Genomic DNA, 16,240 nt, shown 5'->3' with positions numbered 1-16,240 from the left:
TCTAAGAGGTGACCTTTTTGAAGGAGTCAGATGGGCTCATGGTCACCCAGAGTCTCCTTTTGACCAGGGGCATGGGGAGTTGGAAGAGACCTGCTAAGCCTTCCCTATCATCAATCCCACCACAGCCCTTCAATCCATGCCAGTGTCCCCATGTCGCCCCCGCCCCACAGCAATCCCATCCCACAGACATGTCCCAAAGTGCCCCCCTACCCCATAGCTATTTCCCACATGTACCCGTTGCCCCATATACATGCTCCGCAGCCTCCCTACCCCATTTCCATGGCTCCATGTTCTCCCCATTCCACTGCCATGTACTCCATGCCCCCACCATATAGCCACATCCCAGTGTCTCCCTGACCCATAGCAATTCTACCCCACAGCTGTGTCTCCACGTCCCCATATGTCATAGTGATATGCCCCTGCTAACAGCAATCCCACCCCATAACTATGTCCCATGTAATTCCATCAACTCATAGCTGCATACCGATGGTTCCCATCCTATTGCCATGGCCCCATGGCCACCTGCCCCAAAGCCATATCTCCATGGCTCTTGCCCCACTGCCATACTCCAGTGGACCCCATCCCACTGTCATGGTCTTGCAGGCCCTGACCCATAACCATAGCCCCAACACCCTTGCCCCATGGCTATGGCTGTGTGGCCCCAGCCCCATAGCCATGGTCCCATAGTACTCTGCCCCATAGCCATATTCTCATGTATCTCTGACATACCCCAGTGGCCCCATCCCTATAGCCACATTCCCATGCCCCCCTGCCCTATTGCCATGGTCCATAGCCATACCCACATGCCCCCCCACCCCATAGCCACATCCCCATTGCTATGGCCTGGTGGTCCTTGCCCCATAGCCATATCCCCATGTATCTCCACACCACTGCCAAAATCCCCACGGCCCCATAGCCATATTCCCATGTCCCTGCCTCATAGCCATGCTCCGCACCCCCCCCTTCCCCCCCCCCCCCATCCATCGCTGTATCCTCCTGGCCCCGTGTCTCTCCGCCCCCTTCCCCGCTGCAGCTTTTGGGTTAAACAAGAGCGGAGAGGCGTGTGCGGCGAGGAAACGAAACTGCTGCGCTGGCAGGGCGGGGCCAGGGCCACCGACATTTGGGGACGCAGGAGCAGGTCGGGGCAGCTCACCGGCAGGGACCCAGGCGTCCCACCCGCGCGTCTGCCATGGCCCTCAAGCAGCCCAATGCGTGAGTGGGGCGGGGTGGGGGGGGCACTGGGGTGTTACTGTGGTTTTAGCGGGGGGCATGGGGAATGGCTGGAGGGTTCTGGGCGTCACTGGGGGCTATCGGTGGGACTGGGGGCTCAGGGGTTGGTGGGGACACCTGAAGGGTTACTGGGGGGGTGGGGATTATGGGGGGCTCAGAGCTTGCTGGGGGTTATGGGGAAGTTTCAGGGTTGCTGGAGGATCCCAGTCAGAAATGAGTGCCTTGGGGAGGTGGGGAGGTCCTTGGAGGCGGTTGTTTCAGTGGGTGCCGGGAGGAGATAGGGTCCTTGACCTCCCCCAAGGAGGGGGACATCCTGGGGTTTCCGAGGAGGACATGGGGGTCCTGGTTACCCCTGGAGGCCAGCCCTGCCCTGCCCCTGACCCTTCTCTCTGCTTTGCAGGGAGGCCTTCTGCCAGCGGGCACCCATCTTCCTTGACTACTTGCACAGCATCCTGCAGAAGTACCCCGATGGGGGGCAGATCCTCAAGGTGGGACCCCCAGGGAACCCAGCCATCTGGGCTCTCTTGCCCAGCTGGGTAGACAGACCGCAGGCAGCTGGGGTGGGTGGTGGTCCTTGCCCAGTATCAGTCCCTGGACCTCACTGGCCAGCTGGGAGAGAGGGTTGGTGCTTTTCTCTGGGGGCTGGGGGGGCTCAGATGTCCGGGCACTGATGCCTGAACCCAGGAGCTGGTGCAGAATGCGGATGACGCCGGCGCTAAGAAGGTCGTGTTTGTGTCCGATGAGCGGGAGTTCGATGTCACCGGAGGGGGACTGGAGGGCACCCAGGGTGAGAGGCGCTACGGGCACTAGGAGAGACTGGATAAAGTGCAGGGGTGGCACTGGCAGTTACTGGGAGGGATTGGGGGATACTGGTCAAGAACTGAAGAGGGATCAGAGTGGACTGGGAGAACTGGAACCAATGAGGTGTTCTGGAATGTGCTGGGGGCACTGAGGGTCCTGGGAGGACTCAGTGGTACTGCAGGCACTGAGGGGGATTTTGTGGGACTAGAGGGGGGACTGAGATTGTGGGACACTGAGTGGGGGTCACAATCCCCCCTGCATGTCCTAAGTCTCCCCTAACCCATGGTCCTGACCACCCAGGTCCAGCCCTGCTGGCCTACAACGATGCCCTGATGTCCCCCCGGGACTGGACGGGGCTCCTGCGCCCAGGGGTGTCGCACAAGCGGAAGGACCCCAGCACTGTGGGACGCTTTGGCCTGGGCTTCACCTCTGTCTACCACCTCACCGGTGAGCAGCTTTGGGAGCCTCAACTGAAATTTAACTGGGGACACAGGTTGTACTGGAAGCACTGAACCACCGGTGCTGGGGAGTACTGGGGGGCACTGAGGGGGTGCAAAATGGAGGGCTGAGTCTGAAGTGAGGAAACCTGAAGCACCAGGAGGCTGGGGGGAGGCTGGATGTCAAGGGAGGGCATGGCTGCAGGGGCAAACTGAGGGAGGACTGATGAATTGGGATTAAGCTTGGGAACATGGGAGGCACTGTGGGGTTGAACTTGATGGTACTGGGTGGGAACGTGGGGCACTGGTGGGTTGGGACGATCTGGGGAGGCAGTGGTGTCCATGCCATCCCTGTGGCCTCATGGTTCCCATGTCCCCAGACCTGCCAGGTGTGCTGAGCCCCCCATCTTTGGGAGTGTTGGACCCCGAATGCCGGGTGCTGCCAGGTGCTGGTGCACGCTGGGACATCTCTGCAGCCCAGGACCTTCCTGGCCTTTTCGAGCCCTTCTGGGCTGGGCTGGAAGCTGTGGGACAGCACCGCGGCTCTGCACAGGGCACCCTCTTCCGCTTTCCCCTCCGCCGGCAACCCTCGGGAATCGCTGCAGGGGTCTCCAATCCTGAGCGTCTCCGCAGCCTCCTCCAGACCTTCCTCACTGAAGCCCCTCTTGCCCTCCTTTTCCTCCGCCATGTCCGCCATGTGGTCCTGTACCGCGTGGCCCCTGATGGGGTCCAGACCCTCATGGGGACCCTTGTGGCATCCTCTCAGCCTCTCCCTGTCCCAGGGCCATCAGGGGATGAGGGGCTGAGTCTGGGATGGTGCCTGGTGGCCCTGCACGGGGATGGGGTGGGGGATGGGAGTGAGTGGCTGGTGGCCACGGGCAGGGCCACGGAAGGGCCGGCTGTGGCGCTCGGCGCAGGGCTTGGGTGCCGCCCCGAGCTGAGCCTGGCGCACCCCCTCCATGGGCCCTGCCAAGGGCGGCTGTGCTGCTTCCTACCCCTGCCAGCCACAGATGAGATGGCCACAGGGCTGCCCGTCCATGCCAGCGCCCCGTTCGCCCTCTCTGACGACCGCCGCCACCTCCGCTGGCCCGAGGAGGGTGAGGAGGGCAAGGAAGATGCCCGCTGGAACGCCCTGCTGCTCCTTGGCCTCCTGCCACGGGTCTACAGCCACATGGCTGCCGTGGCCATGGCTCTACCTGATGCAGATGCCTACAGCATCTGGCCGGACCCTGAACACACACCAAGCTGTGGCCGCATCCGCAGTTTGGTGACACATGTCTGCCGGGAGCTGGCAGCTGCCTGCACCTTGGTCCCAGCTGTGGAGGGGGCCACCGGGCGGCTGCGGGCCCCTGAGGCTGTGCTTCTGCCGGAGGCCTCGGCAGACATGGCTGCACGGCAGGCGGTCCAGGCCTTGCTGGTGGCAGCTGGGGAGCCAGTGGCTGAGGTCCCACCCCATGTCCGGAGGGCCTTGGCTTTGGGAATGGAGGAGGGCGTGCGGGAGGCCACGGCGAGCCACGTGCGGGAAGTGTTGCGACACCACGGGGCCACAGGCCTCCCGGCTGCCGACCGGCTCTCCCTGCTGCGCTACGTGGCCGGGGATGGGTGCCACGCTGAGCTGCGGGGTCTCCCCCTCCTGCCTCGCGCCGATGGGACCTTTGTGGCCTTTGGGACTGCGTCAGCCATTGTCTATGTGGACACGTCCGACTGCCCCAGGTGAGTCCACTGCCCCAGGCAGCCCCATTCCCTCTGGGAATGGGCAGGTGAGCCGGTTGCCCAGGGCACAGCTCCTGCTCTTGAGCTGAAAGGGGGGCCAGGGTTGAACCTGGATATTTGGGCACCTCACCACTCTCCTCCTCTCCCCGGTCTCGCTGCGTGGGAGCTGAGCCAGCTGTCCAGGAAGTTGCCTGCTCCCATTACCCCTCTATTCCCCCAACACCTCTGTTTGTCCCCACAGAGAGCTCCTGCCCGGCCTGGCCGGGTCCTTCCTGCCCTCGGACCTGGAGCCAGGCTTGAACAGCCTCCTGCGAGGCATTGCCAAGACGGGTAAGAGATGGGGGTCCTTGAGCCACCTTTGGGGGGTCCCTTGATCTCCCTCTAAACCCCAACACCCCTATGCACCCTTGTACACCCTCTGCAGCCCAAATATCCCCCTGTACCACGCTGATACTCCCTGTTAACACCTGGGGTCCCTGATCCCTGTCTGAGGCCCCTCTCTGGGCTTCCCCCATCCATTCAAGAGCACTGTAGATCCCGAGTCTCACCGTCTCTCTCCGTTTTGGGGTGCGTTGTCATAGCCCAGGGCCACCTCTCCAGTTCTGCATCTCCTGTGTCTCTGGGGACTCCCCGGTGCTTGCTGTTCTTCGACGTTCCCCTGTCCCCTCTGTGCTCCCTCAGATCCTGGGTCTGCCTGTGTTCCCCATCTGAGGACCTCTGTGCCCCCCCAGTACTGGTCCCCCTAACACCTCTTTCCCTCTCAAATCTTCTCTATCATCTCCACCAATCTGGGGTTCACCTGTTCCTCCTATTCAGGGTATCCACTGTCGCTCCAGAGCCCAAGTCCTCCCATCCCTAGTATGGGGGGCCCCCATCCCCTGAAGATCTCAGGTTATTTCCCTCACACCCTGGGTCCCCCTGCCAGGTCCCAGGCCCCACGTACTCCTTGTCCAGCCTCTGCCTCCTGCACACAGGTGTCTTCACCAACCTGATTCTGCTGGACCCAGCCGTGACTGCCCAGAGCCTACGCTTGGCTCTGCCCCCAACCTGGACATCGCAGTCTTCAACCCCAGTGACCTGGTGCCCGGCCAAAGGCCCTCCTGAGCCCCCAGCCTCCTGGTTCCCAGCCCTGTGGCAATTCCTGGCCCACCATGTGGAAGACCTGGGCCCTCTGGAGGGGCTCCCTCTCATCCCCCTGTCCCCACTGGGTGCCCCCAGCATCCGTCTGGCTCCGCTGATACCCCAGTCCAGTCTTATCTTCCAGGTATGGGAGGACCAGTGCCTGCCACCTGCTGTGGCCTCTGTCCTGGAGGTCCTGGGTTGCCCAGTGGTGCCACCGGGCACATGGCACCGCTCCCTGTCCCGCTATGTCCTGCCTCCATCCCCGCTCAATGCCCTGCGGGCCCTGGGCAGGCAGGGGGCTGCAGCAGTCGCCTCCCGCCTGGCCTCGCTGCCTGCTGCAGATGTGGGCACCCTCCGGCTCTACCTGGCAGACATCCCATCCCTGACAAAGCAGGACAGGGCCACACTGGCTGCTCTGCCCCTTTTCATACCACTGCCCTGCTTGGCCACCCCGCAGCCTGTGGAGCTGGTACCGGCCGGTGCCACCCCAGCGCTGGAGCCAGAGCTGGAGCTGCCCAGAGACGTGGTGCTGCCAAAGGCCGTGTTGCAATGCCGGGATGAAGCTGACCGGCAGCTCCTGGGGAGGCTCGAGAGGTCCTTCATCAGTGCAGCCCATGTGGCACTGGAGGCTGTCAGAGCCTTGGCCCAGGGTGCCTATGCAGGGCGGGTGGCCGAGACACAGGCTCTGCTGCTCTGGGTGCTGCAGCACGGAGACATCCTCTTTGCACAGAGCCCCCCGCTTCAGCAGGCCTGCAGGAGGCTGGCCTTCCTGGAGACCCCCAATGGCCCCATGTGCCCGCAAGACCTCTACGATCCCTGCGAGAGCACCTTGCAGGCACTGCTGGGCCCTGAGTGCTTTCCTCCTGCTGCCTTCCACAGTCCACCTGTACTCCGTGCCTTGAGAGCCTTGGGCTTGCGGCATGGTGAGGGGTGCCTGGTGCCTTCGGACATCCTCAAGGCTGCAGCAAGCGTGAGTCAGGGTGACGCAGCAGCTCTGGACAGGGCCCGGGCACTGATCAAGGTCTGCAACCATCCCAAGGCACTGGCTGGCTTCAGCACTGCGAAGCTTAGGCAGCTCCAGGCCCTGCCATGGGTGCCTCATTCCGAGTGCACTGGAAAGCCTGGGCAGCCCTTCCTGCCCCCCAGTGAGCTGCGGTCCACCCAGTACCAGCCCCTGGTGGGGCTTGCCATGCACCTGACTGGCGCCTTTGAGCCAGAGGCAGAGAAGAAGCTGGGGCTGAGCCAAACCCCACCACCAGAGAGAGTGTGGGAGCAGCTGAGACAGCTAGCAGGGTGCAGGGACATGTGTAAGGTGGGTCCTGCACTCCAGCCTGTCTACCAGCACATGCAGAAAAATTTGAAGACCTTTGGGGCTGCCCCACATGATGCTGTGGTGTGGACTGGGGCTGGGTTTGTCCTGCCATGTGATGCTGTGCTGGGCTATCCTGAGGAGCTGGAGCTGGGGATGCTGGTGCCCCGGGTGCCCCCTGATTTCCTGCCCTACAGCTGCCTCTTCAGGGCTTGGGGGGTGGAGGCAAGGGTGAGTGAGGAGAGGGCGGTTGCAGCCCTGCGCTGCCTGGGGCAGGACATAGACGCACGCAGCTCCAGAGCTGGCACTGCAGCAGAGTTGCAGGTGGCTGTAGCTGTCCTGGAGTGGCTTAAGAGCCGGGGGCACTGGGGTGAGGGCACAGTGCCGGTTCCTGTGAGGATCCTGGAGGGCTCGGGCTTTGCCCTCCGCCCGGCTGCTTCTACCGTGTACCTGGACATGGAGTTGGAGACAGAGGAGGATGTTCAGGAGGTGGTGCATGAGGCAGTGCCATCCAGCACAGCCATATTCCTTGGCACAGAGCTGCTCAGTACGCGGGTGCTGGGGCCAGAGCCGTTCACAGCCTGCGGTCCCTCGGAGCCCATCACCTTACGGCTTCGCAACATCCTCCGGGAGTATGGCGAGGAGGGCGACCTCTTCACAGAGATTGTCCAGAATGCAGAGGATGCTGGAGCTACTGTGTGCCGCTTCCTCCTGGACCTCCGACGCTGCAAAAAGGCCACCTCTGGGCTGCTAGACCCTGGCATGGCTGCCTGCCATGGCCCAGCCCTCTGGGCCTACAACAATGCCCTGTTCACAGAGGATGACCTCCGTAACATCACACAGGTTGGGGCTGCTACGAAGGAGGGCAAGGCAGGCCAGATTGGGCGCTTTGGGCTGGGCTTCAGCTCTGTCTACCGTGTCACAGACGTGCCAGCAGTACTGAGTGGGAAGACACTGCTCATCTTTGATCCCAATGGCACCCATCTGGGCAAGCACATCCCCAGGGCTGGCAGCCCTGGCATCCGCCTGGACTTCTCCAGCCGACCACGCATCCTCCGTGCCTTTGCTGAGCAGTTCTCGCCCTACCATGGTATCTTTGGGTGCCGCCTGCCTGAGCCAGGACCCTTTCCAGGCAGCCTTTTCCGTCTGCCTTTTCGCACTGAAGAGGAAGCTGTGACATCACAGATTTGCTCAGAGGCCTTTGGTACAGAGCGCATCCAGTCCCTTGGCACCAGCTTCCTTGGTTCTAACCGGCTCCTGCTGCTCTTCCTGCGGAGGGTGAGGGAGATGTCCCTAGAGATGCTGCCAGACGTGGCCACCTCTGCGGAGGATACCATGCCTCTGATCATGCTGCAGCAAAAGGAGATCCAAGACTTGGGGGCCCCTGGGGATCCTCCAAGCTGGGCAGCCATCAGGCAGCTCACAGCCTGTGAAGAGGCATCCAAGACCACATGGCACTACTTAGTTTTGGTGTGTCAGGGTGATGGGGAGTTGCTGGAACTGTTTCACCGGAATACACAGGCAGGGCTCTGTTGTCTGCCTCCGATGGCTGGTGTGGCCCTTCCCCTTGCCCTTGATGCAGATGGCAAGTGGGTGCCGCGTCTGGGTGCTGAGAAGGGGCAAGTCTTCTGCCACCTTCCCATGCCAATCATGTCAGGGCTGCCAATCCACGTGCATGGGGCCTTCAGCATCCTCTCAAACCGTAAGGGACTATGGGACACGGCAGAGCAGGGTGAGTGGAACCGGATGCTGCTCCGCAATGCCGTACCGGCTGCCTGGCTCCGGGCACTGGAGCACCTCCGCACCATGCATGAGGCAGGTGAGTTGAAGAGCTATGAATATCATGTCTTCTGGCCGGACACTAACACTGCCCGTTACCCCTTTACAGAGGCTGTGACTGGTTTCTACCAGGCTGTGGCAGATAGGAATGGCCCCAGGCTCTTTTCTGATGGCTGCTCATGGTGCTCACTGCGGGACGCCCGCTTTCTGCACCAGGCTGTGGTCAGACATGCCAAGCTGGGTGCTGTGGCAAAGCGTGTCTTTGCCACCACCCTGCCCCATCCCCTGTTAGCTGTGGCCTTGCCAGAGCAGGTGCAGAGGGGCCTTGGGAAGGCAGTGGATGCTGGCATCTATGACTGGCCCCGCTTTTACTGTGAGCTTGTGCTTCCCAACTTGGAAGACCTCTCTGTTGTTGACCGGGACCCACTGCTTCTCCATGCACTAGATATGTCCCATGATGATGTGGACAAAGTGCTGAAGACAGTGCCCTGCATTCCTGCCACCCCTCATGGCCACCTGCAGCTCATCAATTGCTTGGTGCATCCCAGAGGCCGCACTGCCTCTTTATACGACCCTAAGGATGGGCGCTTCCCCACTGGGGATGCCTTCCTTTCCCCAGAAAGACTAAGCCGACTGGAGAGGCTGGGCATGGTTAAGGACACAATGACCTTGCCAGAGCTGCTGGAGCGGGTAAAGACGGTGCAGCTTATCTGGACTGAAGACCATGCCCAGGGCTGCCAGAGGGCTGCCTGCATCCTTGAGCTGCTTCAGGATGTAGTGGAGGAGAACATGAACAACAACATGCAGGCAGCTTTCCAGGCTGTGCCCTTCCTCCCTGGTACACTGCCTACAGGCGAACATGTGCTGTTGCCAGGTGCCCAGCTCTACCATCACCTCCATGCCCCACTAGTGGGACTCATCCACCCTATCTTGGCTCCTAAACTGCTGGGAGAAAAATTCAGCCTCCCCAAGGAGGTTGCATCCTTCTTGGGGCTGGACCGGCAGCCACCAGCAGCTACAGTCCTTGAGCAGCTGCAGGCACTGAGCTGTAGCTCCAATGCTCTCACTTTGGAGAACCTGCAGTACAGCACCCACTGCTGCTACAGGTACCTGCACATGCTGCTCCAGAGAGATCACTTCAGCTGGGGTGAGGTGGCTTCTGCAGCGGCCCAAGGGAAGCCCTTCATCTTGGTGGGCTCCTACTTTGTACCAGTCATGGCTGTGGCTGAGACACTATCATTTGAGGCTCTCCCATATCTTCACCAGCTCCCAGAGCAGTACCGGCCCTACAGCCAGCTCTGGGAGTGTGTGGGGCTGCGCCACACATTCACCTGGGATGATTATGCCAAAGTGCTCTGTGTCCTGGCAGAGATGCATGCTGGAGAGCCACTGCCTGACGTGGAGCTGGCTCTGGCCTTGCGGCTGGTGTCTTGTGGCTTGATGGCAGATGACAAAAAGCCAGATGCCTACCAGACCCAGCAACTCTTCCTACCTGATCAGGAGGGCATTTTGCGTCCATGGGACAAGCTCCACTTCAATGATACGCCATGGATGCCAGTGGACAGAGATGTCCTGCTGTGCCATGAACAGCTGTCAAGAGCCACAGCTCTGCACTGTGGGGTGCCTACCACACGCCACCGGGCATTGGAGAGGAACCGACGGCTCACTGGAGATCTGAGCCTCTGGGCACAGCCATTTGGTGCCCGTGAAGACTTGCCTACACGGCTGAAAAACATCTTGGGTGAGTATCCAGCATCTGCTCGTGATGTGGTGAAAGAGCTGCTCCAGAATGCAGACGATGCTGGTGCGGGGCTTGTGCACATCGTGTGGGACCGCCGGCAGCACCCAGTGGATGCCACTTTCGGTGAGAATTGGAACTTCTTGCAGGGCCCTGCCCTCTGCATCTACAATGACATCCCCTTCCAGCAGAAGGACATTGAAGGCATTCAGCGTCTGGGGGTGGGTGGCAAGCAAGGCCGGCAGGATGTCACAGGCAAATATGGCCTTGGCTTCAACACTGTCTTCCACTTTACTGACTGCCCAGCCTTCCTTACTGGAGACAGTGCCCTGTGTATCTTTGATCCTCATCTCCGCTATGTGCCTGGAGCCACAACTGAGAGTCCTGGTGGGATGTTTGCTGTCAACCCTGAATTCAAGAGGACCTTTCAAGACATTTATGGTACCTTCCTACCCTCCCTTTTCAACCTAAACCAGGGTGTCCTTTTCCGGCTGCCCCTCCGCACTGCAACTGGGGCTGCCATCTCCAAGGTGTCTGGCTTGGTTGTACGGGACCAAGACATCAAGACCATGGAGACAGTACTGGCTGAGGAAGGTGAGGATTTGGTGCTCTTCCTCCGGCACGTTCGCACCGTGGTTTTCTCTGAGATCCCCCCAGACGGGAAGCAGGTGGTGGAGAGGCTGCGGGTGGCCACAGAGCTGACAGATGGTGATGCACAGCTGAGACAGGGTTTTCAAGCAAGATTGAACCAAGCCATGGATGGGAACAGCCCCACCTTTGTCTCCTATATCATGACAATCAAAAACAGCAAGGCCATGGCCAGCACTGTGTGGAGGGTAGTCTCCCAAATTGGGGTGCAGGAGGGGGCTGAGGAGTCTCCAGTGCTTGGGCAACTGCCCTATGGGGCTGTAGCTGCCTGCCTTAAGTCATTGAGCTTGGACAAAGTCATGGGCAAAGCTTTCTGCACCCTTCCATTGCCGCTGGCCACAGGGCTGCCTGTGCACATCAATGCCAACTTCTCTGTGGATGTGGCCAGACGCAATCTCCGTCAGGACCCAGGCAGCACAGAGGCAGCCTGGAATGTTTTCTTGCTCCGGCATTTGGTGGCTCCACTATACTGTGCCTTTCTCACCAGACAGTGGAAAGCCCTGGGGCCTGAAGGGCTCCAGTTCAACTCCCTGCAGGCCTGCCAGCAGCACCTGACCTCCCACTACCTCCGGTTCTTCCCTGCTGTGGCAAAGGTGCTACCTACCTTTCAGGACCTGGTGAGGCATGTCTATAGGCACCTCAGTCATGCACGCCTGCCCCTGGTGCCTGTGTACCACGTGAAGCCCCCTCACAGCATTGTGACAATGACCTGGGCATCTCCAGGTGGTGGAGATGTGCTAACAGAGCCATACTTCCTCGAGACGATGCCTGAGCCAGCTCTCCAGGAGGTGCTGCAGCACCTGAACATGAACCTGGTGCCACCATTCAAGCACCTGTGGCAGATCCATGAGGAGTTCATTGAAGCCCATGTGAAGGTTGTTGCCTTGCAGCCAGCCTCTCTCCGGTGCTTCCTCAAGGCCCTGGCACTCCCCGTGCCCTGCATGCTGGCTGAGACACGTCTGGGGACCCCAAAGAACTGCTCCATCCTGCTGAAACACTGCCTGGAGCCCAGGGATGTGGACAAGGCACAACTGGAAGGCTTGCCATTGCTGGCCACACAAGATGGCTGCCTGAATACCCTCAGCATTCATCACCCAGTCTTCCACAGTTCCTTTGCCCATCTCTTCCCCCACCACTGCCACCGCTTTGCTGACAAATCCATTTCTGACTTGACCTTGCCTTGCTTTGTGAAGGAGCTTGGCCTCCTGGAGGCCAGACCACTCATCCAGGAGGCACTGGCTCAGCTGAACTGGGCCACAAAGGGGGAGAAGTGGCTCAGGGAACTGTGGAAGTTCTTCAACGCTGTGGTCTACACAGTTACGAAGCCCAAAGAGAAGGTGGAGGCAGATGTGAAGTCATTCATGGATCATCTCCAGGATGTGGTGGTGCTGCCTGTTCAGGGGGGTGAGAGAGGCTTGAAGAACCTACTGCCACTATCCTCCCTCCCCAATGTTCTTTTTGAGTGTGACACAGACGTGGCCAAAGTGCTGCACAGACTGGGCATCCCTGTGCTCCAGCGGTCCCTGCTGCCTTTTAACTTTGCCTACCACTGCCTGAAGAAAAGGGCACTGCAGGCCACAGAGCCCAGGGCTGTGCTGGCCCAGCTGGCAGACACCAGAGATAGTCTCCGCTGGAGAGACTTAAACAAGTGGGATGTGACTGTCCTGCTGCACTTCATGCAAGGAAAACTGGATTCATTCGCACTGGGGCAGCTCCAGCTCCTGCCTCTCTTCCAGAAGTATGGTGGGGACTACGTAGCTGTGGCACCCTACCACAAGGTGCTGTTGCTCAACAGCCGGTTCCCAGAACTGCCCCTGGGTGCCCAAGCCCTGTACAACCTGGAGAAGGGCACGTTGCTGCTCACAGCAGACCAGATTCACCAGCAGCTGGCCAAGGATTTGCAGTGGGGACTCAAAGATGACGGGCAGCTCTTCATGGATGTGGTGCTGCCCCGACTGTCCCAGCTCACAGCGCAAGAGCTTATGGAAGCTGTGCGCTTGTTCTTTGCCCTGCAACACATCTGTGACATTAAATTCAAGGAAGATGTTGTGGCAGCTTTTCAGACTGTGGCCTTTATACCTGATGCCCATGGTGTGCTGCGTCTGGCCTCCTACTTCTACAATAACACGCCCTGCTTCTGCACTCTGCGGCTCCAACACCGCTTTGTGCCTGAGTCTTTCTTTGTGGAGCTAGGTTACAACCAGGAAGCTGCTAAGGACTTCCTGCTTCAGGCAGGTGTCCGCACCAGCCTCTCTGTGGAGGATTTTGTGGCACTGGCCCTGGAGATAGAGCATGAAGCCAGTCAGGCTAGGTGCCACACTGAAGACCTGCTGATGCGACAGCAAGTGATGTTCAACAAGCTTGGCACCCTGTTGGACAATCCCTTGTCAGAGGGTTTCCTGGGGCAAATTGCCTCAATCCACTTCCTGCCTCCACTGGACATCCCCCCAGACTTGATGAACCTCCACCCCCCTTTTGCAGCCTGCAGTAAGCCCGTGGCCCTGAAGGGCAGCGTTTACCACTGCCAAGAAGATGTGGCTGAGCTCCTGTGGACATCAGCCACCATCCTGCCAAAGTCAGGAGACATGGCATTCAAGCAGGACCTCCTGAAGGCCATAGGAGTCCATACAGAGATACCCACTGCCCTGGTGGTAGCCAACCTGGAGCAGGTGTGCAGAGCAGCCTGCCAGACGCCACAGCAGGTGAACACACGGGCCACTGTGCTCCAGAAGGTGTACAACTTCTTGCAGACCCATCTGAAGGAGGTGGACACAGGGCGCCTCGCTGAGCTGCCTGTGGTGCTGGCCAAGTCAGGGGACATGGCTGTGCCATGGAAAGTGGTGACATCACTCCCAGATGAGGCTGACTTTTACCCCTATCTCCTCACACCTGACCCCCATGTGGCTGTATATGGAGACCTCCTGCAACACCTTGGGGTGGTCCTGCTCCCCACACTGACTCACTACAGCCATGTCCTGGCCCAAATCCACCAGGAGAGCCATGTCAGTGGGACTCTCAATACTATTCAGAAAAAGACAGTTCTGCTGGCCACACGGCACTTCTTCCAGCTGCTGCGGGAAGCACTGGAGCCCCCTGATTTCTCCACTGTGGCTGAGCTGTACTTGCTGAGTGCTGCTGACTGCCTAGAGCCATCCCACAGCCTGTACTTCAATGACTGTGTGTCCTCAAGGACCTCTAGGGCCTTGGGGAAGAACTTTATGTTTATGGCTGAACTGCCAGGGACGGGGTGTAATGCCTGGTGGCTGCTGCAAATGCTACCACAGCGCCTGCGCCCACGCGCACTCTCAGAGGTGACAGAGCAGCAGCTGGATGAGGGCAGTCTGCGGCCATGTCGCTACGGTTCTCACTGCCCTGGTCAGAGGCGTCTGCAGACCCTCCTGGTATCACCATGGTTTAGGATGGGGCTAGAGGCCCTGCTCCGGTGGCAGAGCCACAGGGCTATGATGAGAATGCCGGGTGATGGTGGCTTTGCAGTGGAGCAGCTAAAAGTGCAGTGCTGTGAGGACATCTGCACTGTGCTGGTCCACTGTGGTGCAAAGGTGGAGGGCAGCTCCCAGCCACGGGTCATCCATGTGTGCATGGCTGGTGGTGCCCAGCGGCTCCTCTACATCCGGCATGCAGATATGTTTCTGGACCGGCACCAGCTGAGGATCCTGGAGACACTAGCACAGGAGATCAATGTCATCCTGGCTGGACAGCTGCAGGCACCTGCCTTGTCGGTGCTGCGTGAAATGCTGGTCTGCCAGGAGCCACGGGACGTGGCCTTTGTTCTGGAGGAGAATGATGTGGCACTTGTTGGTGCTGCACCAGAGCCAGAGGAGGTCATGGCACCAGAGCTGGAGCCAGAGCTGGAGAACAGGCTGCGGGAGGAAGCTGTGGCAGAGGGGAAGCCAAAGGTGAATGACAATGTGGATCACAGCCTGGCATCCTCGTGGCAGCTGCGCGCTGCCAAGCAGCCAAAGGCATTGTGGAACCTCTACCTCCAGTACAACCCTTTGAGCGCTGCCCAGCACCACTGCTGGGGACAGGAAGGCCATGGTTCCTGGTTGTACAACATGGAGGCCACAGCCCTGACTCCATCCATCCCAGAGGCCCAGCGGTGGCTGCAGCAGGCCAAGAGTGACCTGCAGGCAGCCCACAATGACATCAGGCACTGCTGCCCCAACTGGGTCCTCTTCAAGGTGCACCAGGCCCTGGAGAAGGCTTTGGTGGCTGCTGTACTTTGCCATGGTGAGGCCTTTGAGGCCCCAATGGGGCTGGTGGAGCTGGCCCAATGGCTGGAGTCAGTGGAGCCAAAGCTGAGGGGCCTGGCAGAGGAGATGGAGTGGTTGCATGGCTGTGGCATAGATGGCAAGACCACACAGTACCCGAGTTACCACCCCTTCCCCATCACCCCCAGTGAGGCCTTCCACAGTGTGGATGAGGAGGAGGTACTGAAGCGGATGCAAGGAGTGCTGGGGAGGCTGCAGGACCATGTGAGTGGAATGTGAAGATGTCCCCACAGAGGGGACACTGGCAGCTGGACCATCATGGACCCACCAGAGACCCACCACAGACCTGTTGTGGACTCACCATGGACTTGCCATAGACCTGCCACAGGCAATTCCAGATTGTCCAGCTCTGCAGCAGGGCTGGAGTAAGGTAGGAGACATTTGGGGGCAGACAGGAGGCCTAGGCCACTGAAAGTCTTGGGGTAGCATGTGCTGTTGGCAAGCCTTGAAAACAGGGGAAATAAAGTACAATAATAAATGTTGTTCTGCTGGTAGACCCTTCACTAACAGTGTGGTCAGGGCATATGGAGAGGTCATGGGACACTGGGGATGCGTGGAAGGTGAAGATGATGATGCCTTCATCAGTTTAGAGGACTGTGGTGGGTTGACCTTGGTTAGCCACCAGGTGCCCACTGAGCCACTCTATCACTCCCCCTCTTCAACAAGACGGGGAAAAAATATCAGGCAAATCTCACGGGCCATGATAAGCACAGGGAGATCACTCACCAGTTAATGTCAGAGACAAAACAGACACAACTTGGGGAAATTAATTTAATTTATTGCCAATTAAACACAGTTGGATAATGAGAAAAAAGAACAAACCTAAAAACACCTTCCCCCCCACCCCTCCCTTCTTCACTCTCAACTCTTCTACCTTCTCCCCGCAAGCAGCACAGGGGAATGGGGAATGTGGGTTGGCATCAGCTCATAACACGTTCTCTCTGCTGCTCCTTCCTCCACAGGCTTTTCCCCTGCTCCAACGTGGGGTCCCTCCCATGGGAGACAGTCGTGCATTAACTTCTCCAGTGTGGGTCCTTCCCACGGGCTGCAGTTCTTCAAGAACTGCTCCAGCATTGACCCTTTCCGTGGGGTGCAGTCCTTCAGGAAAAGACTGCTCCAGCGTGGGTCCCCCATGGGGCCACAGGTCCTTCCAGCAAACCTGCTCCACCAT

At 59.5% G+C, this 16,240-nt stretch overlaps 1 protein-coding gene across 1 annotated transcript; it reads left to right on the top strand.

Annotated features, from left to right (window-relative positions):
* Window positions 1–1,189: 1,189 nt before the first annotated feature.
* Window positions 1,190–15,288, top strand: LOC309410653 (sacsin-like; the record flags this gene model as incomplete). The annotated part of the gene is made up of 7 exons (XM_082007095.1): window positions 1,190–1,212; window positions 1,631–1,718; window positions 1,915–2,017; window positions 2,332–2,478; window positions 2,849–4,181; window positions 4,423–4,511; window positions 5,156–15,288. The coding sequence occupies 7 exons, from the start codon at window positions 1,190–1,192 to the stop codon at window positions 15,286–15,288; spliced, it is 11,916 nt and encodes a 3,971-aa protein (XP_081863221.1).
* Between the last annotated feature and the right edge of the window lie 952 nt (window positions 15,289–16,240).

Source organism: Phaethon aethereus (assembly GCF_964289735.1).
Source record: "Phaethon aethereus genome assembly, chromosome: 16".
Classification (NCBI taxonomy): Eukaryota; Metazoa; Chordata; class Aves; order Phaethontiformes; family Phaethontidae; genus Phaethon; species Phaethon aethereus.
The sequence above is the reverse complement of the archived record's forward strand: the minus strand, read 5'-3'. Positions and strand labels throughout refer to the sequence as shown.